The sequence below is a fragment of the Chiloscyllium plagiosum genome, chromosome 5, assembly GCF_004010195.1.
Source record: "Chiloscyllium plagiosum isolate BGI_BamShark_2017 chromosome 5, ASM401019v2, whole genome shotgun sequence".
In the NCBI taxonomy this organism is placed as follows: Eukaryota; Metazoa; Chordata; class Chondrichthyes; order Orectolobiformes; family Hemiscylliidae; genus Chiloscyllium; species Chiloscyllium plagiosum.
Window position 1 is genome coordinate 50298350 of NC_057714.1, and position 24297 is coordinate 50322646.

Sequence of the window (24297 nt, forward strand, 5' to 3'; positions counted from 1 at the left end):
TGGTATGAGGTGCAAATTAGCAATGATGGATTGGGGAACCTTACTAAAAAAGTGCAGTCAACAGATTAAGGTTGATATTTAAATAACATGAAAGCATGAATTGCAGCAATTAAGAAATAGTTCAACCAAAGCTACAGAAGAAATGAGACGACGACGTACAAAATTGCCAGAAAAAGTAGCAAGCCTGATGACAGGTAGCAATTTGGAATTCATTAAAAGAGGACCAAAAAAGGTTAAAATGGGGAAGAGAGAGTATGAGAGCAAAAACTGTGAACATAAAAAACTTACTGTAAAAAGCTTCAATAAATATTTAACAAGAAAAATATTTGAAGTATAGATCCTTTACAGTCTTAAGTAGGATAAATTATAAATGAACAAAAAATGGCAGAAGAATTGAACACATTTTGGTTCTGTCTTCACAAAAGAGGACATAAATAACTTCTCAGAAATGCTAGGGAACCATTGGGTTAGTGAGGTGGAGTAACTGAAGAAAACCAGTATTAGGAAAAATAAAGTGCTAAAGAAATTAATGAGGTTAAAGGCTGAAAAATCCTCAGCCTGATAACCTACACTCCAGATTAGAAAAGGAAGTGTGCTTGTTAATATTGCATCATTGGTCATCTTCTAAAATTCTACAGACTCTGGAGGAGTTGCTATAGATTGGAGGATGGCGAATGTAACCTCATTATTTTTAAAAAAAAAGGGGAGAATAATCAGAAGTTATAAATCAGTTACCTTAACAGAGGTGGGGGAAAATGGTAATTTTTTAAATAAAACACATGATAACTGAACACCTGGAAAGTATTAACAGGATTAGTTAAAGTTAGCATGAGTTTTTGAAAGGAAAATCATGCTCAACTAATTTTCTGAAGTGTTTAGAGGATGTAATTAGAATAGATAAGGGAGAACCAGTGATATATTTATTTGGATTTCAAAGTGAATTTTGATAAGATCCCACATAAGAGGCTCGTGAGCAAAAGTAAAGCACATTTGACTGGGAGAAATAAGTGGCATGGATTTAAAATTAGATGACAGAGAATAAGAAATAGAAAGTAGGAATAAATAGGTCTTTTCCAGACAACAGGACATGACTAGTGGAGTACTGCAGGCCCCAGTTGTCCACTGATATCTAAAATAACTTGGATGAGAGAACCAAATGTTATATTCCAAATTTTTTGATGGCACAAAACTAACTGGGTTGCAAAAAGGATGCAAGGAGATCTAGATAATTTGAGTGAACATACAACATGCAGCACAGGAACAGGCCGTTCAGCCCACCATGTCTGTTTCAACCATGATGCCATTCCTAACTAATCCAAACTGAGTGCACATGGTCTATACCCCTCTGTTCCCTGCCTATTCATGGGTCTGTCAAAATGTCACTTAGACATTGCTATCATATCTGCTTCTACCACCTCCCCTCGCAGCGTGTTCCATGTACCTACCACCTTCTGTGAAAACAAAAACTTGCCTTTGCATCTCCTTTAAACAATCCCCCCCTCACTTTAAACCTATACCACCTGCTATCTGATATTTTCACCCTGGGAAAAGGCCCACAACTATCCACGCTATCCATGCCTCTCAATGTTATATAACTCTATCAGGTCACCTTGAGTGTTTACCCACCCAATGAGTGACTATTTTGAAGTGTTAAAAGTTTCCCTATATGTGCTGGGCCACAGTGAGCATTGGGGAAAATATGAACACTATTTGACAGGGTAGTAAGATGGGATGTAGCTATGTTGCAAGGCTTTGTACCAAGCAGTGAAAGATGAAAGACTATGCATTTGTATGTATACGAAGTAGCAGGCTTATCACCTCTGTGCCCTGAAAAGCAATGCTTTGTGGTTACTGTCTCTTTAGGTGCATGGTGAAGGGCAACTCCAGAATGTCAAGTGGGTATATAGCATGGATTCAAAAATGACATTGGTGTCAGGGATCCCAGGATGTCCTGGCAGTGCTAAAAATTTCTGGCTTGAGATGAGCAGGACACCAAAGGGCAAAGGCCACGGCACATGGGTGTTAATGAATGGGAGGATATTGTGAAAAACTCATCAGGCCTTGCAGGGAAAAATCCAGCATTTAACTCTCCAAAACGGCAAATTCTGGTAAGATTCAGTCTGTCTCTCTTTAATCTCTGACACAGGAAGTGAAGGTTTGAAGCCTTTACTCAGCAGTATTAACACACAATCTTAAATGCTATATAAAAAAATTATATTCATACTTTCTACCTAGGTAAATATTTATGATGCCATACCTAATGGTCAAATATTAAATTACCATTTTAATGAACCTATTATGACGGATCAAGGAAATACTAGACAATTCTACATAAACAGGCAACACAATACAATAAATAGAGTGAACCCATGACACAATTCCTAATGAGTGGTTCATGTGGTCATTGGTAGAAGTTAGCACATCATATCACAAAGCTGCAGCAGGACAATGTAAAGAGAAATTAGAAAAAGAAATTCTCAAAAATAGACTGGCACACACTTTTTTTTATAAAATGAGTTGCTGTTCTGCATTATTAACAAAAGAATCATTAGTGTAGGAAATGTAAGGCACATCGATTTTTCAGTTTCATATTGTATGTCAACTGGAATAGAATTAACATTTATAATAGTTGATCAAATCTAACAATTACTAGTTACCTTTTCTTTTAACCAACAGCACAAGTTCTCTGGAGTGTGATTCTCTGCTTGCTTTTATGAACATTACAACTTGGTCATGAGTATGTTCAGAGATGTCTCTGCCATTAATCAACAATATCTGATCTCCTTCATTCAGTTTTGGCACACACACGTCAGCCTACACAACAAATGTAAATAAAAGTGTAAGATTTTGGAACGAAAGCAAAGAAATACTAAGTACATGAAATGTCAACTACATTTATTATTTGATGTGACAGCATTCTGGTTCCATTTTGAGTTATATGCTATGTTTTTATACTATAAATATTTACATGTTGTTCAACAAAAATCTACTCTCAATGTTCAAGTCCTAACAAGCCCAACTCAGGATTCAGACAGACATTTGTTCCAAACTTCCTCTCTATTCAGCTAAGAATTCAAAATTTTGAATTTGTATTGAGAGTGAATAATTAAGTATTCTGTATTAACTTAGAAAAGAGGAATTATTTGTATTTCCACACATCTCAACTCTGAGCAAATTAATTGCATTCCTATGTCCTGAATGATTGCAAGGCCTATCTTTAGATTATTTGTCCTGTCTCATTCCCAAAATAAGAATCCAAAACCATAAATATCACACTGTCTCTTTACCTTCTCATCTCCTTATCAACATGTTTAATTTCTCCCTTTTGCACAATATTCTTTCCTCCATTTCTGTTTCTTCTACACCATCACTGGAGTTATCATGAGATCTGATCTTACTGGAATTGTGTATAATTTAAACAGATGTACCATTTATGCAATCACCTGATTGTGACGGTCTGAACCAGTTTGTGGTGCTTTGGGATGAAGGCCTTAACAATATAATATACTGAAGGAAGCATGCATTCATACAATTCAGCTCTGCAGGCCTTTGCATGTCACAATGGTGACATACTCATTTACTTTCCTATTATTGGTACCAAACTGTTTCTAATATTATTTAGATGTTTTTAAGGTTCACAAAATAGTACGCACTTAAATTGTACCGATGCATGACCACTGCTTTTGCTTCTTATGGATATTTACACTTGACATTCCTGGAACCTCTTATAATTGAAAGTACACTGTACCATCATCCCTTCATGCTTAGTCTCTTACTGAACCCCTTTTTGATTCGCTCCCTTTGACTGCATTTGAGGATGTTGTGCTTTTGTCCTTATCGAAAGGAGTTGAAAGTGCTGGCTATTGGATAACTCCACTGGATAACCTAAGATTGATCTCCTATACCTAAGATTATTCATATCTTACCCAATAGTGTCATTACTGCTCCCTTAACCCCAAGAAATATTTTAGAAACTCATGTCTTTATGTCTAGGAAAATCAGACCAATGATTTCTAACTTACCTTTTCCAAATTTACATTTATTATCAGCAATAATTTCACTTCTCTAATTCCATCTAGTTACTATTAATGTCTAAGAGCTATATATTTTCACATAACTTCTACTTCTAACAAGAACAGATTAATAATGTGTTTTTGAGAACCCACTCTCTTCCCTTCAGCAATGCTCACTTTGGAGAAGGTTGAGTTGCAGGTCTGGTCTTTCTACTGTAAAGACAGGCACGTGCAGATTAAGAATGTAGGGAGAATAATATGGATCTTCAAGAGTTAGAATTGAAACACAAAAACACAGGCTTTTCATCACACAAGGATAATGTGAGAGATGATGTCAATTGCAACAGAAAAGCCAATAAGTTGCTAGAGCCTACATCAATAGACGTCATACAAAGATATGGCTCAGCAAAAGCAATAATGGACAGTAACTCTGTAGCACAAATATGCATGAGGTCTTTCATTTGTTTGGCAATCTACTTGAACAACTGAGCAATCATAAAACAGCACAGAAGTGTTGCACCTGCTGGGAAACTGACAGCATAGACAATGAGATTAGAATTGAGTATTTTTACTTAGTTCAAGACCCAATGGCACGAGCAGTTATGGAAAAGTAATTTACATAGTTATTAATTAAATCTTATACATGTGAATGTTAAACTCAAGGCTGATGTATGCGTCTTTGTATGGTCATTAAAATTAACGCTTTACCCATAATATATGAAATGAACTAGTGAACATATTACAGTTTCTAGACTTTTAAACTGCTAAAACGATGAAGAAGGAACTATTCTATGTTTTGGTGAATTGTAGTGAGAGTCAAGAACAGTAGTTGTTTGAATTCACTTTGATTTGTTGAGATTCTAATGAAAGTAGGAGCAATAAAGCTGCTCATCCAATATCTGACCAATAAATAAATTGAGCAGTCACTTTTTTATTCAGAATGGTATTTGATACTATTAAATTGTTAATGTCATGTGCTAAAAATTCCCTTAAGCAACTGATTGGAGATGGACCTTTTATTTAAAGTAAGCTAAAGGAATGACTACAAACAGAAACTGCTGGAAATACTGTACAACAGTTAACATCTGTGAAAAGAAAGAGAGTGTTTAATGGCAAAATTCAATCCCTACCTTTCCTGCCCCCTCCCGCTAGGAGATGCAGGGCTAAGAAGGCTTGCGGTGAAGAATCTTTCCAACTCTCTCTAGTTAACTGAGGCAGGGAGGGTTGAAAATGGCCTGTCTAGCCTTGATACCAACTGGGTCAGAATCATTTTTGGCTCAGAAATTAGGCATTTGGCCCACTTGGTCCATGCTGGTGCCCTGCAGACCAATCTAGTCAGCCCACTCTCCCTGCTCAGTCCAAGTAACCCTCTAAGTTTTTTTTACTTCTAAATGTCATCACCCATATACTGTACAGCCACAACATGATGTCCCAACCCCTATAACTCAATGTACCGACCAATGAAGGTAAGCACGCCAAATGCCTTCTTCACCACCCTGTCTCCCTGCAACTCCATTTTGAAGGAACTATGCAATGGCACTCTTAGGTTTTTGTTCAGCAACACTCCCCAGGGCTGTACCATTCCTTAGGTTCTGATGTGAATCATGTCCAAATGCAACATGACCAAACAACATATCCAAATGCAAATCCAGGCTTGGGCTGAAAAGTGATGTGAGATTAACACCACACAAATGCCAAATAAAATTATCATCTTCAATAACCAGACAAATCACCTATTGTCATTTGATATTTAATGGCGATACTACAGCTGAATCCCCCACTATCAACTGGGGTTTACTGTTGACCAGAAACTGAAATTGAATAGCCTAGTAAATGTTGCTACAAGAGCAGTTCAGAAGCTTGGAATACTTCAGTGAGTAACTCACCTCCTGGTACCCCAAAGACTGAGCTCCATCTACAAGCAACAGGTCAACGTGATAGAATACTCTCCCGTTGCCTCAGGAGGCTTGACACTATCTAGTACAATGCAATCCAATTGCCTGGTATTGCATTCGCAAACATTCACACCCTCTTCCTCAGAGGCTCAGTATCAGATATGCACGAAAAATATTTAGTGTGACAATACTGTGGCTTTAAGAGGTGTACTTGGTCCTTTTTTTTTTTAAATGGAGAAAGGTTGAGACAGAGATGCCAAGCCATCTCCCTTAAAGCCAATAAACAGCTTACGAAGTGTTGGGTGTTTTTTCAAAATTGGAACAATAGAAGTGGCCCGAGTGGGTGGGGTCATGCTCCCACAGAACCTGGATTTTTAGTTATACTTTTTTAGTACCAGTTGCTGCTGGGGTCTTGAAGCTGGATGAGGAAGCTATTTTTCCTCTCTCTGTTTCAGCTAAAAGCTGAGGGGTTCTTTTCCTACTGCTAGAATTACATGTCAGAAAATATATATTACTGAATCTGCCCTTGCCAAGGTGTTAATGGGATGTTACTATGTTGCAACAGTTACTGTTTATCTGTAAAAATGATTACAGTTAAAATTATTATTCTCCTTTCCAATTTCTTCTTTCTTTTGTTGTATTTTACTTATAGTGTAAAAGTTGCTTTGCTTCAAGATTGGTAGTTTGACCGATCAAATGGCATCTGAAACACAATGCCTGGCACTAGCCTTTAAAATAAAAGGAAAGGTTAATGTATCATCTTAATATATTTTGAGGGGGTCTGGTCTGGTCCGTAACCTTCCAAACTCACAATCAATAACATCTAGAAGGAAAAGAACAGCAGGTGTCTGGAAAACATCATATTCTCCTTGAAGCCATTTACCATCATGATTTGGAAATATATTGTTTGCCTTCAATATCACTGGGTCAAAATCCCATATCTCTCTCCCTAATAGCATTGAGAGTTTTCCTTTCGCACATGGACAGCAACAGTTTAAGGCAGCAGCTCACCACCACCTTCTCAAAGGCAACTAGGAATGGGCAATAAATGCTGGCTCAGTGAGAGAAGACCATTTGCCCTGAACAAATAAAAGTAATTTTGAACAATAGAGGCTGGAACACAAATTCTTGTAGGACACCATTAAACATAGCCAGCCAATTAGTGTACCTGCCCATCACCTTTACACTTAGGTCTCCTGCCATTCAGCCATTTTTTTTAACCAGTTCAATAATTTGCCTCCAATTCAATGAAATTCAGCTTTAGCTGAACATTCCCAGTATCCTGATACTTTATCTATTGCCTTCCAGAACTTCAAATAAACAATATTCATAGCCAATCCCCTGCTTTAAGTACACTTTCAAAAACGTCAATCAAGTGAATTAACCATCAATTACCATTTACAAATCCAGTCTCTGTCAAATGAGGTGAAAAATTTAAAGGTGTTCAGTCACTTTATCCTTATATGTAGACTCTGAATTTTCTAAGTACTCCATTATTCCCTGATTACCCTCCTCCTCCTTCCTTAAGTAGTTGTGACATACTCAATATTAAATTTCCTGAATCAGGAGTACTTTGGAAGCTTATAGTTAGCACACCCGCTACCCCAGCCACATTTGCTTACTCTATGCTACTCTATCCCCACCCCCACCCTCCTCGAGCTTATCTCTCCATGCTTCAGGCTCTCTGCCTTTATTCCTGATGAAGGGCTTTTGCTCGAAACGTCGATTTTGCCTGTCCTCGGATGCTGCCTGAATTGCTGTGCTCTTCCAGCACCACTGATCCAGAATCTGGTTTCCAGCATCTGCAGTCATTGCTTTTACATCCCCAATACCCCTGCATCTCACCCATTTCCTTTAAAACCCAAGAATGGAAGCCATTTCATTCTAGAACATCACTCTCTGGCACTGTTCTTTTTTCACTGCTCTCATTTGTTTACATTAATTTTGGTCTTTTATTCAACATTGGTTTCCTCAATTACCTGGCATGCTGATGTCTTTCTCCATAAATACTAGAGCAAAGTACTTATTCGGAATGTCTGCCATTCCACTATTTTCATTGACAATATCAGTTGTCTATTTTCACAAGGCCAATACTGCTCCAAACCAAACGTACGCAATTGTAATTCTTTTCTCCCCTCTGTTGAGCTTAATATTCCTTGCCAGCATCCCTTTAGTAGTTCTTAATCTTGTGCTTTATTTTGCAGTTTCATTTTAGTCTAAAAATGTATGTTGTCTCTCAAGTGTGGTTTCTTAACTCTGTTGGCTAATGATTACCTTTTTGAATGTAGTATTTTTGCTCCTTAGGGGAGGTGATGGCCTAGTGGTATTACCAGTGGACTATTAATCCGGGTTCAAGTTCCAACAGGGCAGATGGTGGAATCAATAAAAGTCTGGAATTAAGAGTCTAATGATGACCATGAAACTATTGTCAATTGTCAGAAATACCCATCTGGTTCACTAATGTCCTTTACAAAAGGAAATCTCGTATTCTGACCTGGTCTGGCCTACATGCGACTCCAGACTTACAACAATGTGGTTGACTCCTAACTGCCCACTGAGTAATTAAAGTTGGGCAATAAATGTTGGCCTAGCCAATGACACCCTCATCCCGTGAATGAATTTTTTCAATTTACTCTAAAAGTTTCTGTCTCATTTCATTGAAATCAGGCCTACCTGTATCTAAAATCTGAGCAATTGTTCTATGTTTCCTCATTTCAAACACTGTATTAAACGTAATCATGTTATGACTGATATTAGGTAAATGATCATGCACCATTAGCTATCCTAAATACAGCTTGTGAGTCATTACTAAATCTAATATAGCATATGTTGTTGTTAGCTCCAAGGCATATTGCTGCAGAGAAGTATTCCACACAAGCTTAAAAAAAATTACCTTTCTAAAAGATTCGAGCACACCTATTTCAAATCCATTTTAAACTTAAAATTACACTGCCTTTACCACATGCTTGTCTATTCTTTGCCTTTACACAACCTACCATGTCAGGAAGGCTGCACACAACTCCCATTAGTCTTAAATGCTTTCTTACTTCCTCATTTCACCCAAACATCTACACACACTATTTTCCTTTCACTACATACAGACGCTTTTAATATTTTATTTGTACCTTGCTGATTTTTCTCTCCTGCTTTAATTACTTTACAACTTTCATTTTCTCCTTATCCATAGTGGCTAAAGCACAACTTTTGATTATTATTTTACTCTTTTCCTGTTCATTTGTTCGGGGAGAAAGTGAGGACTGCAGATGTTGGAGATCAGAGCTGAAAATGTGTTGCTAGAAAAGCGCAGCAGGTCAGGCAGCATCCAAGGAGCAGGAGAATCGACGTTTCGGGCATGAGCCCTTCTTCAGGAATCATTTGTTCATCAACTAAGATCTGTGCTACCTTTTTATTTGACTGTCACTTCTCCACAAATCATCCCATTACAAGTTTAAAGGGCAAAAAGGAGGATCCGTCATGTACCTCTCTCTAGATGAGAGTTTGGAACCTTCTTCCGAAAGTATTGTGTGTACCTACACAAGAACTGCAACAATTCCACCACCTTCTCACGCAATTAGGGATGGACATTAAATACTAGCCTAGCCAGTGATATTCACATCCCAAAAATAAAAACATTTTTAAAAAATCTTACCAGTCCTACTCCTCCCCATCTATCATTTTCCTATTGTTAGTGTATAACATAATACATTTAGTTCCAGTCCTGATCACCTTACAGTCATAGGTGCTTGAAATTTATTCAATCTGTTTCTTACATTCAATTCATTTGTGCAAACAAAACTTGTTTGAGCTACGCTCCATAACCTTTCCTCCTGAATTTTAATCTCAGATTTCTTAGTGTTGGTTCACTTACTTTATATCTTTTAGTTTTCCTTTTACCCATGATGCCAGAAACACAATTTTTATGGTTATTTTACCCTCTTGCCTTTTTTTAAAAAGCTATGATGAAAGCTACCTTTTCTATCTGATGTCTGCCCCAGAATGATTTGCTGTTAGTACAAGTGCTGGTGTAGGATTTTGATTTTGAATTCTGTGAAGTGACAAAGGAAAGCTATCATACAGCTATCGTAATCATGGCTGGGTCCAAAACATGAATAATTTTGGTTGGAATTCACAGAGTAAACTAGATTCAGAGGCAGCTGGTAAAGGTGCGTGGGGTGAAGTACAGCTAGGAGACTGAGTTCTTGGGCATGATCAAACATGACAAATGAAACAGAAAGCAACATAAATGAAGAAAGTGAAAGAGACAAATAGAAATCCTTCTGGAGAGGAGAACAGAAATTAAGGTGAATCGAGCTCGGTAACCATAATATAAGGATCATTTACTAGATTGAGAGACTTCTTCAATATGAATAAAGACTTAAGGAGTATAAGTGACGGAAGGGCATCTTGCAGAAGAGGAGATCTGAGACCACTGTAGTAGTTCTATTATGGTCAAAGTCTTATTCCATAGAATTATTTTTTCATGAGTGAGTTAAAGGAATTAGAAAGTAAGCAAGTATAATTAGAGAGAAGCACAGCAGAAGGAAATCCAGCAACTCCAAAATTATATTGCTCACCAATGAAGAACAGCAGATTGTTAAGAACTATTTAAAATCTCTATGGCAAAGATTCTCTCAAAACAATGGAAAGGAAGTGTAAAGCTGGTCAGAAAGTTACAAGGGTAAAAATGGCAGATGTAATGTCTTAGCAGTGAGACATTTATTGCGAATTTCAATTACTTCCCTAGTGGTCCTTTCTGCATGCACTGTGTGCTACTGTTCTTAAGTGAGAGGCCAATAAATTGTGCAAGAGATCAAGAATTTTACACCATCTCTTTCATTGAAAATTGAGACTCTGAAGCAGATACATACAAAAAAGTTCATTTAGTGCAGGTACTGAGTAAGTTTTACTCACTGGTGATCCTGGGCTTACTCTTGACACAATGAGGGGCATTTTCTGGTCAACTCCACCCTGCAAGTAGACAGTGGAGTGGGAAGAAGAAAGATGCTTTAGGATTATACACACAAAGAAAGATGTTAGAGTTTACAAAATCTGTTGTTCATAGATTTTCTATACTTAGACTTTGTTACCCATTACACTTGCATAGATTCTTGTTACTCTTAAATATATTTTCATTTCAATAAATCCTGGTAGCTTCAATATAAAGGCAATTGGGTGGAGTAGCTCAGCAAAACTTTAGTTGAATTAATAACAGTTGGTTCTGCTATAATGGGGTAGTTCTATTCTTGTGCAATCTTGTGTTATAGGAAAATTGTACAATAGCAGTGCCATTTAAACTAAAGGGACGAAAGGTTATAACCAATATATGTTAAAAGATTGCACTTTAGAAACAGTGTTGCCAATTGCATTACAATGAATTCACATTAACGAAACATTCATTATAGCATAACAACCTGTACACCAAATGAGACTGAAGATTAATGACTGTATGTAGAGAAATTTATTTATCTTGACATTTGATGGACTCTGCAAAATCAAAACTCTCAAGGTTTAGCGTATTATGAAAAATATTTAATTAGATTTGAGAAACACAGATGAACAATAAAGTAGTTTAGCATGTGTCGTTCACTTCATCTCATCTTCATCCAAACTGGCCTGTCATATATTCTGAGACTGTGACCACTTGATCTGGACTCTCGCTCAGCCACAGGAAACATCATCCTGGCTTCCAGTATTGAAACATAATTTACAAAAGAATTAAAGTAGAAAAAAATCCAAATTCCCCTGTTCATGTGTAAACCCCCAAAAGTTAAAATGACTAGTCAGAGAATCAGACATAGTGCAAGTTTGCTTCTCATATTTAGAAAACGAAATATAATAAATCTTCAATTTCAACCTTGACTTGTGACTGCCATTTCATTCTGAGAGCTGGACTGTTGGTTTGTATTATACTCTTTGTTACTACCATCCTTGGCTTCCTCCATTGCCATAACAAACCAAACTGCAAATTGGAGGAACAACACCTCACCTTCCGCCTAGGCAGCCTACAGTCCTGAGGACTCAACGTAGAGTTCTCCAATTTCAAATAACCTCCCTTCCCAATCCCTCCCCCTCCCTGCCAACTACCGGATTCAATTCTCCCACTGACCAACTCGGTTGTACCCTCTGCCTGTCTTCACCTAACCCCACTTCACCACCCTGCCTCCACCATCCCCTTTATCTGCAGCTCCCACCACCCCCACCCCCAGTCCTGAAGAAAGGTTACACCTGAAACATCAACTTCTCCACCTCCTGATGCATCCTAGCTTGCTGTGTTCTTCCAGCTTCCTGCCTCTCTACCTTAGATTCCAGCATTTGCAGTTTTTTGTCTCTGTACAGGAAAGCGTGGCAAGGAAGGTTAAATTTATCACATTTACCTTTAAGTTGAAACCAAACTTTCCTTCTTCATCAGGTATCATGTGAACGCAAAGAAAGCCATTATCACTGTTTACCAGATCAGTCTGAAGATAAGAACAAGTGAACTTTACTATGCAGGACTGAATCAAAGGATACCATTAGAGTGACCTCCCCAAACTGAGAGGTAGGATACCAAGTGTTGTCATAAGTTGAAATTTTTGTGTCATGAGCTTTGAGTCAGCAATGACTTCCAAGTGAGAGTAAGTTTGGGAAGTACTGTACTGGAGTCACTCAATTTATGGTCAATGTAATTATTCAGATTATACTTTGCAATGTTATAGTTGAAACAGAAAATCAAGCATCAACTTATGTACTTATTTCACCATTTATAAAGTGGGGTCACACTGGACAGGTGAGAGAGAACTATTACAGTTCTACTCATCATGTTTAACCCTAACATGAATTTTTATATGAAACATGAATATAAACATGCATCTCAATTATACATAGTCCACAGTAATAACATGTAGCATACCTATGATAATACTGAACCAATTAAAACAGACTTTTGGACAGCTGAACAGATTCAAATTGATTACCTGCCCTGAGTCAAGACATTCTAAATTCACCTTTAGAAAGTAAACTTTTTCAGTCTCTTCCCTTTTCTCTGGTTCCCTCAACTACACCAGAAATATTGGAGAAGGCTTCTGAAGGGGGCCTCAGACAACATACACCATCAGCCTAAGTTTTGAATTGTCTTAAAATTCCAACAATATTGAGTGCAGAAAACTTTGTGATTTTTTTTTAGTGTTTTGGCTCATAACTTGAAATTAAGAATTTGCTTGTGGGATTGAATTCTAGGCTGCTTTAATGTTCAACGTTACTTTTGCATCAACCCACAATACTAATATTACAACATAGCTGTTTACTTGACTTAGCATCAATTAAAATTAATTATACAAAGTTTTACTTTGTGTATAAGGAGCTTCCAGAATTTTTGTTATTTTGCCAGTGGTGACTGGTTTTAACCACCATTTCTCCTAATGTCAAGACATAGCTTAATAAAAAACCCAAAAGAACTGTGGATGCCATAAATCAGCATCTGTGGAGAGCATTATAGCACACGAGTTTTGATCTAAACAGCAGGACTTCAACATACCTGTGTTCTGAAGGGTCAAGTGAAATTTATTTTTAGCTATCCTAAGTTACTAAAGATGAACAGTATTGTTTTTGAGGCTAGAGGTCATGAGTCCAGTTGCAGAATTGCAATGTTTCTATTCTTCACAAATATTATAATACCATTTTTGCCCACTGGCTGATTAGAACCAATACTTTATTGTCATAGCTAACAAGTACAATATCAGCATCAAGCAAGATAAGCATATTTGGTAACTCTGTGCTTTCAGAGAATGGACTTTTGAGTATGAATACATGTAGAATAGGAAAGTTAGAGGAGTATTAGCTTAATTACTGCTTCACATATAATGTATCTAATACAAATAGAACAACTTTAAGATGTAACAGAAAATAATTTAGTCATTTACTTTTTCATTTTCAGTGGAGTTAATACTCAGTACATAATTAGTTGCAATGTGTCTAAACATTAAATTCAGAAGATAGCACATCTAATTTGATTTGTGGGATGCATACTTCAGCAAAAACTTTCATAAGAACCTTTTCTCAATATGCAAACCTATTTACTGCCCGTAGTACGGCAGTACAGACTGACGGCACTCATTTATTAATTTTAAATTTTAAGTGGGTGACTCCTTGCCAGTCACAGATTCATTTAGTTAGGTGGCATATATTATGATAAGAACAATAGCTAAGAAAGTGTTCGCTTTTTTGTGGCATTTGCTTTAACAAAATCCTTTTGGATATTTACTTACTTTGAGATTATGTATTTAAATACTAAAGATCCCATGATAATTACCAGCACACTGTAGCAATTAAACTCCAGGGGTTTAATTCATATGAAACATTACAGACAGTGATACAAGAGCAGCCATTATCATGGAATACCAACTAAAGTATTACCATTCTTAGCACTTCTCAAACATTTTAATTATAGCCTTCATATCTGTATCATCCATCTGCTCACTTCATGCCTTTGTAAACCCAGAAGAGATGAGAATTAAATTAATTACAAAATACCTTCAGGCAACAAAAACAGCAAATTCTGGCAATCTAGGAAGGAACAAAAGTGAGAATTCGCAAACTTGTAATTTAACTTGAATTATGCTATTAATTTTCCAAATAGAGTTAAATGAAACTCAAAAGTCCTGGAATAGTATGTGTGAAGACAATTTTTAGGTTGTACTGGGAAGCTTTCCAAACCCCTTTTGGGAAATTATTACTTGCTCAGATCGCTATAATCAATAAATTGCAAGCAGAGTAGTTGTTAAGAGTCAACTTCAAACCCAGATTTTTTGAGACTGAGAAATTCAAATGAAAGCTTTTATGACAGTAATACAGTACACAAGACGCCAAAATAAAATCTGGTGGGCAAATGTTATTTTGAAATATGATTTTCAATATTTTATTTTGTTTAAAATTTATTTTAGATACTAGAATATTAGCTGTGGAAAAATATAGGCCAAATGTTTTGTTTAATAAAAGCTGGTTCACTTGTGCTTTCTTTAATTTGTAGTTTTTCAGAACTTTCAATTTGTCACTTTTGACTTTAAGGCAGTGGGTAGAGTCTACTCTTTGCAGATGCAAAAATACCATGTCTAATCATGCCCTACAGAAGTGACCAAAGCAACATTTTAAATAAAGAAGTTGGTAGATTTTGAACTAACTAGATTGAAGAATGAATTACTCATATTGCTGCTAGGGTCTGGATTTTCACATAAACTTCAAATACTTTGTAAACTGACATAATGATAAAAATCACACAACACCAGGTTATAGTCCAACAGGTTTAATTGGAAGCACACTCCGAAGCTAGTGTGCTTCCAATTAAACCTGTTGGACTATTTTAGATTACTTACAGTGTGGAAACAGGCCCTTCTGCCCAACAAGTTCACACCGACCCACCAAAGTGCAACCCACTCAGACCCATTCCCCTACATTTACCGCTTCACCTAACACTACGGGCAATTTAGCATGGCCAATTCACCAAACCTGCACATTTTTGGACTGTGGGAGGAAACCGGAGCACCCGGAGGAAACCCAAGCAGGCACGGGGAGAATGTGCAAACTCCACACAGTCAGTCGCCTGAGGCGGGAATTGAACCCGGGTCTCTGGCGCTGTGAGGCAGCAGTGCCATCGTGCCGCCCATGACTATAACCTGGTGTTGTGTGATTTTTAACTTTGTACACCCCAGTCCAACTCCAAATCATGATATAGAATAGATTACATTCGATTTCAAAAAGAAAGCTGCATTCAGTTTTGCAAACCTTGTCATCACAGTAGTATTGGCAGGGATTTGTTTCATCCATATTTGTTCTTGGTGTTTTAAAGCCATAGGTCTCAAGAAACTGCAAGTCAACACCGTCCAGTGGGTGAGAAACAGACACGGATAGGTGATCATCACATGGTACAACAGTTTCTACACCATTCACTGAGTGTATGAATGATCGTCGTTGTCTTTTGATGCAGTGCGAGAACTGTTGTTGCATTTCGTCCTCTGCAACTATCCTGAAAATAAGTTAAATTGTATTGAGATTCCTGGGATAGACAGTATTTAACTGAAAGGGAACATGAAGAAAATAAGCCTAAAGCTCAACGTTTCACTTCAATTCCTTATTGTCACACACATTATGATTCTGAGAACTTGCCAGATCAAGGTTTTTTTAAATTAACTCATGGAATTTGGATGTCTGCAGCTGGGCCAGTATTTACTGCCCATGCCAAGTCATCCAGAGGGCAGTTAAGAGTCAACCACATTTCTGTTGGTCTGGAGTCACATGTAGGCCAGACCAGGTCAGGATGATAGATTTCCTTCACTGAACGATATTAGTGAACTGCATGGCTTTATCTATTAGAATCAAAGATGTACAGCACGGAAATAGACCCTTCAGTCCAACTCGTCTATGCCGACCAGATATCCCATCCCAATCTCGTCCCACCTGCCAGCACCAACCCATATCCCTCTAAACCCTTCTTTATTCATATAGCCATCCAGATGCTTCTTAAATGTTGCAATTGTACTAGCCTCCACCACTTCCTCTGGCAGGCCATTCCACACACGCATCACCTTCCGCGTGAAAAGATTGCCCCTTAGGTGTCATTTATATCTTTCTCCTCTCACTCTAAACCTATGCCCTTTAGTTCTGGACTCCGCCATTCCAGGGAAAATACCTTGACTATTTATCCTATCCATGCCCCTCATTATTTTGTAAATCCCCACAAGGTCACTCCTCAGCCTCCAATGCTCCAGGAAAACAGCCCCAGTCTATTCAACCTCTCCCTATAGCTCAAATCCTCCAACCCTGGCAACATCCTTGTAATTTTTTTCTGAACCTTTTCAAATTTCACTACATCCTTCCAATAGGAACGAGACCAGAATTCCACACAAAATTCCAAAAGTGGCCTAACCAACATCCTGTACAGCCGCAACATGATCCCCCAACTCCCATAGTCAATACTCTGACCAATAAAGGAAAGCATACCAAACGCCTTCTTCACTATCCTGTCCACCTGTGACTCTACTTTCAAGGAGCTATAAACCTGCACTCCAAGGTCTCTTTGTTCAGCAACACACCCTAGGACCTTACCATTAAGTGTATATGTCCTGCTAAGATTTGCTTTTCCAAAATGCAGCACCTCGCATTTATCTAAATTAAACTCCATCTGCCACTCCTCAGCCCATTGGCCCATCTTATCAAGATCCCGTTGTAATCTGAGGTAACCTTCTTCACTGTCCACTACACCTCCAATTTTGGTGTCATCTGCAAACTTACTAACTATACCTCGTATGCTCAAATCCAAATCATTTATATAAATGACGAAAAGTAGTGGACCCAGTACCGATCCTTGAGGTACTCCACTAGTCAGAGGCCTCCAGTCTGAAAAACAACCCTCCACCACCTTTGAGCCAGTTCTGTATCCAAATGGCTAGTTCTTCTCTGTATTCCATGAGATGTAACCTTGCTAACCAGTCTCCCATGGGGAACCTTGTCGAACATCTTACTGAGGTCCATATAGTTCACATCTACCACTCTGCCCTCATCAATCCTCTGTTACTTCTTCAAAAAACTCAATTAAATTCCTGAGACATGATTTCCCAAACACAAAGCTATGTTGACTATCCCTAATCAATCCTTGCCTTTCCAAATACGTGTAAATCCTGTCCTCAGGATTCCCTCCAACAAATTGCTCAGAGATCTATAGTTCCCTGGCTTGTCCTCACACCTTTCTTAAACAGTGGCACCACGTTAGCTGACCTCCAATCTTCCAGCACCTCACCTGTGACTAGCGATGACACAAATATTTCAGCAGGGAGTACAGCAATCACTTCCCTAACTTCCCACAGAGTTCTAGGGTACACCTGATCAGGTCCTGGAGATTTATCTATTTTTATGCATTTCAAGACATCCAACACTTCCTCCTCGGTAACATGGACATTTTTCAAGAAATCACCATCTATTTCCCTACATTCTATATCTTCCATGTCCTTTTCCACAGTAAACACTGATACAAAATATTCGGTTAGTATCTCCCCCATCTCCTGCGGCTCCACACAAAAGTCGCCTTGCTGATCTTTGAGGGGCCCTATTCTCTCCTAAGTTACCCTTTTTCCCTTAATGTATTTGCAAAAACCCTTTGGATTCTCCTTAATTTTATTTGCCTTGGTAATGGTTTCATGGTCATCATGAGACCCTTAAATCCAGATTCTTAATTGAATTAAAATTCCACAATCTGCCATGGCATGATTTCCACTCAGGTACCCAGAACATTAGCTGAGTTTCTGGATGGAAAGTCTACCGAAAACACTACTAGACCATCGCCTTTCCCCTGTTAGGACATACAGCAGTTAAAACTGCTTTCTCTACCCTTCAGCTTGAGAATGTTTGCATTGTGAATTGATAACAAATATGGCAGGAAGAAATATTGGATTGAGAAAGAGAAGAAACAAGGAAAAATGAAGACTTCAAAAAATCTTATTGAGGATTTACTACAAAGAGGGAGGAGATGTAAACATTTAACTTATTTCCTATTTGGGCCAAAAAGGTGAACTTGGATGGTAGTAACTATGATCAAATTGCCTAAACATTTACTACATTCTATCACATATAACAACTTGTGGTGAGTTATTGGCATCGAATGTTCAAATTCACAATTTCTAAAAAATGGAGCCTAAGGACAAGATTGCATGCGTATCATGCAAATAGTGGAGCTTCACAAAAATCAACTAGTTTTGGAGATTCAAAATTCATCATGTATTTCTTAAAGCACTGATCTTGTTAGCCAATTTATACATCAGTGATTGTGCATGTGATTATTTATCCACGATATCTAGTCCACTGTAGCTTAGTGATTTATAAGAATAGTACTTTTTCTGCAAGATAAAGGAACAAATAGTGAACTTACTTTGCTAATTGTTGTTCTTCTAACCTGCAAAAGAATAATTTGAAAGTCACTTAACTATATTGATAGGCATGTTTTGTGGGGATACAAATTTATTCTCATTGTGTTTGTGACAGCAAGGACATACTGTGCTTGTCACAACCACAAACAATTCTGCTTGGAAGCAGGTAGCTTATGATTTTAATCCACATTTTGCAAATGGTTTTAATTTAACATTCACCGATGCTTTACATTTTCTAATACCACATAATTTATATTTGTTCAAAAGTTTTTCCCTTGAAAATGGCATAAGTCAATCCTTTTATAAGCAAACAATTCAACACAAAATTATTTTCAGCATATGATCATGTGTCACAAGGAAGTAACTAATAGGAAAGGATTACAAAGGCATTCAGAAACTGAATTGCAATCAACTGATTATTGACAAGCTTCTTAACCCTTTCAGAGGAAATTCTGTATTTTAATTTAGAGCAATAAGTAAAATGTAGTGAAACATTCACATTTATTCCAAAATATTTTCACTACCCAGTGTTTTAGCCAATGAAATTAAAAGATGCAAAAGATCCCATTATTCACGGTCATTCGGATTGGACAAACATCTCTGATTTGAGCAAAGGTGGAAATGGATACCAAATGTGGAGAACAGGCATTATAGGATGGTTATTGAATGATAGGTGGGGACCAATGACAAAAAGAACATGTGAAAAGGAATTTGTGTGTTTAGAAAAGAGAGGGAGAGAGGTATTACAGATTGTGGGACAACATGGGCATGGTCATGGTCATTGAAAGAGCAGCCAATCCAATAATCAAGCAAAGATGAGAAGGGAAAAGATAGAGACTTGTTTCAATTAATGTGGGAAGAAACGTCAGCTATGCACAGCAGCATGCTGAGGTTCCTACCCGGTTTAACTTGCCATGACAGAAGGAAAGGTTGACATGGTTAGCAAAAGAGGCATGCAGGAACTGATGCTACACAAAACAAAACAGCTTCAGTTTGGTGTATATTATGATTGAATATTGCTGAAAATGTCAGATTTTGTCAAAGCTTTTCATCTTGGAAGTAAAGAGAAAATAATATTTATACTGAATGAGGGGACAAATATGATTGGTTGGCAAGTAGATTCTAATTGGTGGAGATGCCTATCTGGGTGGACAGTATGCCATTGTAAATAACTATGATAGCATGGCAAGAGCTGTACAATATCCTAACTTATTTGCGGCCAGTAAAATTACTATTTGCCACAATTAATTCTAAAGTCCACCTAAGGTTATAAGAGTGCTCTCTAGTAAGGTTATATTCTTGGAAAATTGAAGCATTTTTTTCAAATCATGGTTTTCGAAGACTGTTGGTGGTTGAAAATGGTGGCTTCATCTAAATTGTTTCCAATTTTCAGCATTGCAGTTTAAGGGCTGTTGAGTGTCCAAGCCCCTGTCCTATAATGCCAATCTGACTCTACAAAGGGGAAAGAACATTCCTGTCCCCGACAATTTTCATGAAGTTTGGCCAGATTTCAGAGGACTCATGGTCAACAGAACATCAGCAGTGTTGTGAATAACAATTTAGATAGGGGAATCTTTAATAGATGAGGGAGAACCAGTGGATGTGATGCATTTGGATTTTTCAAAAGTTTTGATAAAGAAAGGAATTGTGCAGAAATCTAAGCATGTGGAATTGGTAGTAGTACAATGCATGGACTGAGATCTGTTTAACAAACAGGAAAGAGATTAGGAAAGAATGGGCCTTTTCCAGAGCAGATGATGACGACAAGTGGGTTACCTCAGGTTTCAGTGCTTTGGCCTACCTACTCAAGATCTATATATGAATGATTTGGGTGAGGAAATCAAATATAATTTGTTGATGACATGAAACTTAGAGCAATTTTATTACCTGTGAATCCTGAGAAAAACAGAAGTCATATCAAGCAAATTGCCATTGTTCAGTCACACAGAACCTTAAGGACACACACTTGCAAAGTTAAAAGAGAATAGTGTGGCACTGGAAAAGCACAGCAGGTCAACCAGCATCCAAGGAGCAGAAGAGTCAATGTTTTGGGCATAAGCCCTTCATCATTACTTTTAGACTGATCTCCAGCATCTGCAGTCCTCACTTTCTCCTAAAAGAGAATAGTGCTCAACATAAAAGAAAGATAAAAAGGATAAAAATTTGGAGTGTCCTCGAGATGCAAGATTTTAACTTAAGACCACAAATAGTTAGCTGATTGTGGGACTGTTAGCAGTAGTGAACAGTTTTACCTTTTAAGTTATCGGTTTCCTGATGCTCCCGCCCCCCCCAATCAATATTGTCACAGGATCCACTGTATCAGGTAAACAAACTTCTGAGCGTGTGGCATTTCAGAAATCTGTTTCAGTTCAACACTCTAACATCGACAGGTTTGTTTCTGCCACAAAGACAGCTTCTTGAAATAGCAGCATGTTTGTATATTCCTCTACAGAGTTTATTGCATCCATGCTTGATAATTGTAAGTGATATTTCTCCTCCACCATATGAGGATTCGCATGTTACAAATCAGATGGATGAGCACCTTTTCACACCCTATGGCAGGCAGGGGACAGGGGTGTTGACTGCTTTCATTGTCTTTATGTAAAATATTAATTTCTGTTTAGACTGTATTTTGCACGATACACATTGGTTTCACAAAGATTGGTCAACTTGTTTTAGTCAAATGATGCAGTGTCCATTCAAAGTCATGTTTTTAGTTCCTTTTAAAACTATTTCAATTCAACAAAGTCTGATGCATTAAATTGGATAATGGAATTCAAAGACCTTACTCCATACTACCATCGGGGAGAAGGTACAAAAGCCTGAACACATGCACCAGACGGTTTTGAAACAGTTTCTACCCTACTGTTGTTAGAATACTGAATGGACTCACAAACTCTTAGCATTCGCCTGTACCTGTGTGTTTTTTTTTGTTTCTGCTGCTGTTTACCTACTATTTACTTATCTATGCTTTTTAACTACGTGATTTGCCTGTATTGCTCGCAAGACAAAGGTTTTCACTGTGCCTCAGCACATGTGACAATAAATTCAATTCAATATTTTAGATCATCATGAAAGAATCCAAAAGCATAAAGGAGGAATGTGCAGGTTCTATTTCAAGAAATTCACTACTCTCAATGATAGAGCTCCATTCTTCAAACTCCCTCGAAAAAGGTGATTCAGAACAAATTCTCTCCATCTCTTAATTCAAACAAGGCCAGTTAACTTCAGGAGTACCTATTCTTCAGAAGTGTGCTCCACTACAGAACAGAAGATCATACGAAGGAGCTTGATGTTGCTATCAGCTTCTGCAAGTCAAAGCATCTTTACCGAGAGTGATTTCAAAGCAAGAACGGTTGCAGATCATGATGCATGGCCCATTAATCAAGGCCTAGGAAGACAAATGAGAACTTAGTGAGACTATTTGAGTTTGCTATTACCATAATCTCTGGTTTCTGAACTGGAAGATCTACAATTAGCCTGATCTCAGCCTGACGGCTGCAAGAGAAATGTTGTGAACAAGGGAAATTACTTTGTTTTACTTTCATTATCCTCACTAAACATTCAACCATATGAACAAAGTAGTTTATTTAAGTTGCTTGAGAAAGCAGGCTGCCTGCTGAAGCTGCTCCAGGTGATCTCCACGTTTTCCATGACAACAATGGAGTAAACACCAGCCATGACAGGGCAATATTAGAATCCTTCTGGATCTGCAACAGTGTCAAATGGGATTGTGTTCTGGCACTAACAGCCTTTGGTACATTATTCTCTTTGTTGCTGTCATGAGTCTTCATCTATAGATGGTGTCTATTTGCATACCTGAACTAACATAAAACTTGAACTTTGCTCATCTGAGATCGAAGATTAAAGGTGTGCAAAGTCAAAAGGTTGTTCTGTGCTGATGGTGCAAAGGAACAACTGATGATACAAAGGAACATCTATTGTGGCAAATGGACAGATACACTCACCCTATAAAGAGGCTGAAAAATGCCATGATCAATGATGTTGCCATACTGCTATCCATTAACATTAAGAATGTGATGGTGGCGATTGCTCATGTTGAAATTATCTAGGCTCCACAATCACCAGTACACTGTCACTTGATGTTCAGTGCAACATATGTATCACAAACAAAAGGAAACATTGCTAGAGGAACACAGATCTGGCAGCATCTATGCAGAGAAAGCATAGGTAATATTTTGGGTCCAGTGACCCTACTTCAAAACTCATGCATCGCAAAAGCTGCAGGTGTTACGACAATCTGTGAAAGCGTAGACCAGTACAACCTGACCGAGGGCATTAAACAGAACCACAATGCCAGCATTCTGAGCGTGCTCCTCTGCAGTGGTGAGTCTTCGAAAACATATGCCAAGCAGGAGAAAAATCTGGACAGTTCCAAACCTTTACTGTTTTAAATGTATCCTTGCCAACTCTTGGCAACTCAAGTTCAGGAGCGTGCTAATTACATCAGCATATTCTCATTGCCTAGCCAACAATGTCTGCACTGGCTAATTGCACGAATGTAGGCCACATATCCAAACAGCTTCAGTACGGTGAATTTCCCCAGGTCACAAATTCCTGCATGTTCATACTTCTCCTACAAAAACACCTGCATGTGAAATCTGAAGATGGCAGAAACTAACACTGACAACTGGGAGACAATCACAAATAGTTGTGACCTCTGGAAAGTGACTCTTTGAAAGGCCAGTAAATTGTGCACCTTCTCATCCCATCTTTCTTGTCTGCAGCAAAAGCTGCAGAGGCTGCTATGCCTGATTGTTGCTGCAGCACACTGGACAACACTTAACAGAAAGTTACCAAATCACAAAACACTCTCCTACAAGACAAAATGCTGACACCATGAATTTATTTCATTGAAACAGACAATATTTTGAAGAGGCCCAATTGGGTAGACATAAGATGTTGTTCCCCTTTCTGAGCAAGCTAGAACACAGGGAATAACCCCACAATAAGAGGCTGATCATTTAGGACAGAGATCAGAAGAAATGTCTTCAAAGGATTGTGAATCTTTAGAATCATTTACTCCAAAGGCTTGTGGATACTCCATCACTGAAGATATTTTAGGCTCTGATAGACAGATATTTATTCCCTCAGGGAATCAAGGGGTATATGTAGTGGGTGGAAAAGCAAAGTGAAATTTGAGCCATGTTCTGTGATACCTATTAAATGGCAGAGCGGACCTGATGAGGGTCTGGTCCAAGCAAATATTTCTGTGATTACCACTATTTTAGTAGAGAGCTGCAGCCTTTTAAAAGTGCTGCTATTTTGCCATTTTTCTGCTCCCTAACCAAGAATATGACAGACTAAGCTCATATTATTCAAATTGGGAGGAAGGATCGTCATCAGGAAATTTAGTGAGATCACTTCCCTACTGTCACTACACTACCACGGATTTACTTCCTTTTTGCACAGGTGAACATTAGACCAACTGGTGGTGTTGGAAAATTTGGTAGTACAACTGGTGGTGATAATTTGGTT

At 38.0% G+C, this 24297-nt stretch overlaps 1 protein-coding gene across 7 annotated transcripts in view; it reads right to left on the reverse strand.

The window, feature by feature from the left end:
• Positions 1–24297, reverse strand: part of LOC122549888 (tyrosine-protein phosphatase non-receptor type 3-like) — a 218108-nt gene that overhangs the window by 77932 nt on the left and 115879 nt on the right. For 4 of the 7 annotated variants that reach the window (XM_043690062.1, XM_043690063.1, XM_043690068.1 and 1 more), the window contains 6 exons: positions 18801–18824; positions 15665–15905; positions 14417–14449; positions 12283–12366; positions 10820–10876; positions 2658–2814 (listed from right to left, as the gene is read on the reverse strand). In XM_043690062.1, the coding sequence (XP_043545997.1) occupies positions 2658–2814; positions 10820–10876; positions 12283–12366; positions 14417–14449; positions 15665–15905; positions 18801–18824 (596 nt within the window). The remainder of the gene's footprint in view (positions 1–2657; positions 2815–10819; positions 10877–12282; positions 12367–14416; positions 14450–15664; positions 15906–18800; positions 18825–24297) is intronic. The other 3 variants (XM_043690065.1, XM_043690066.1, XM_043690067.1) reach the window with 3 other exon arrangements.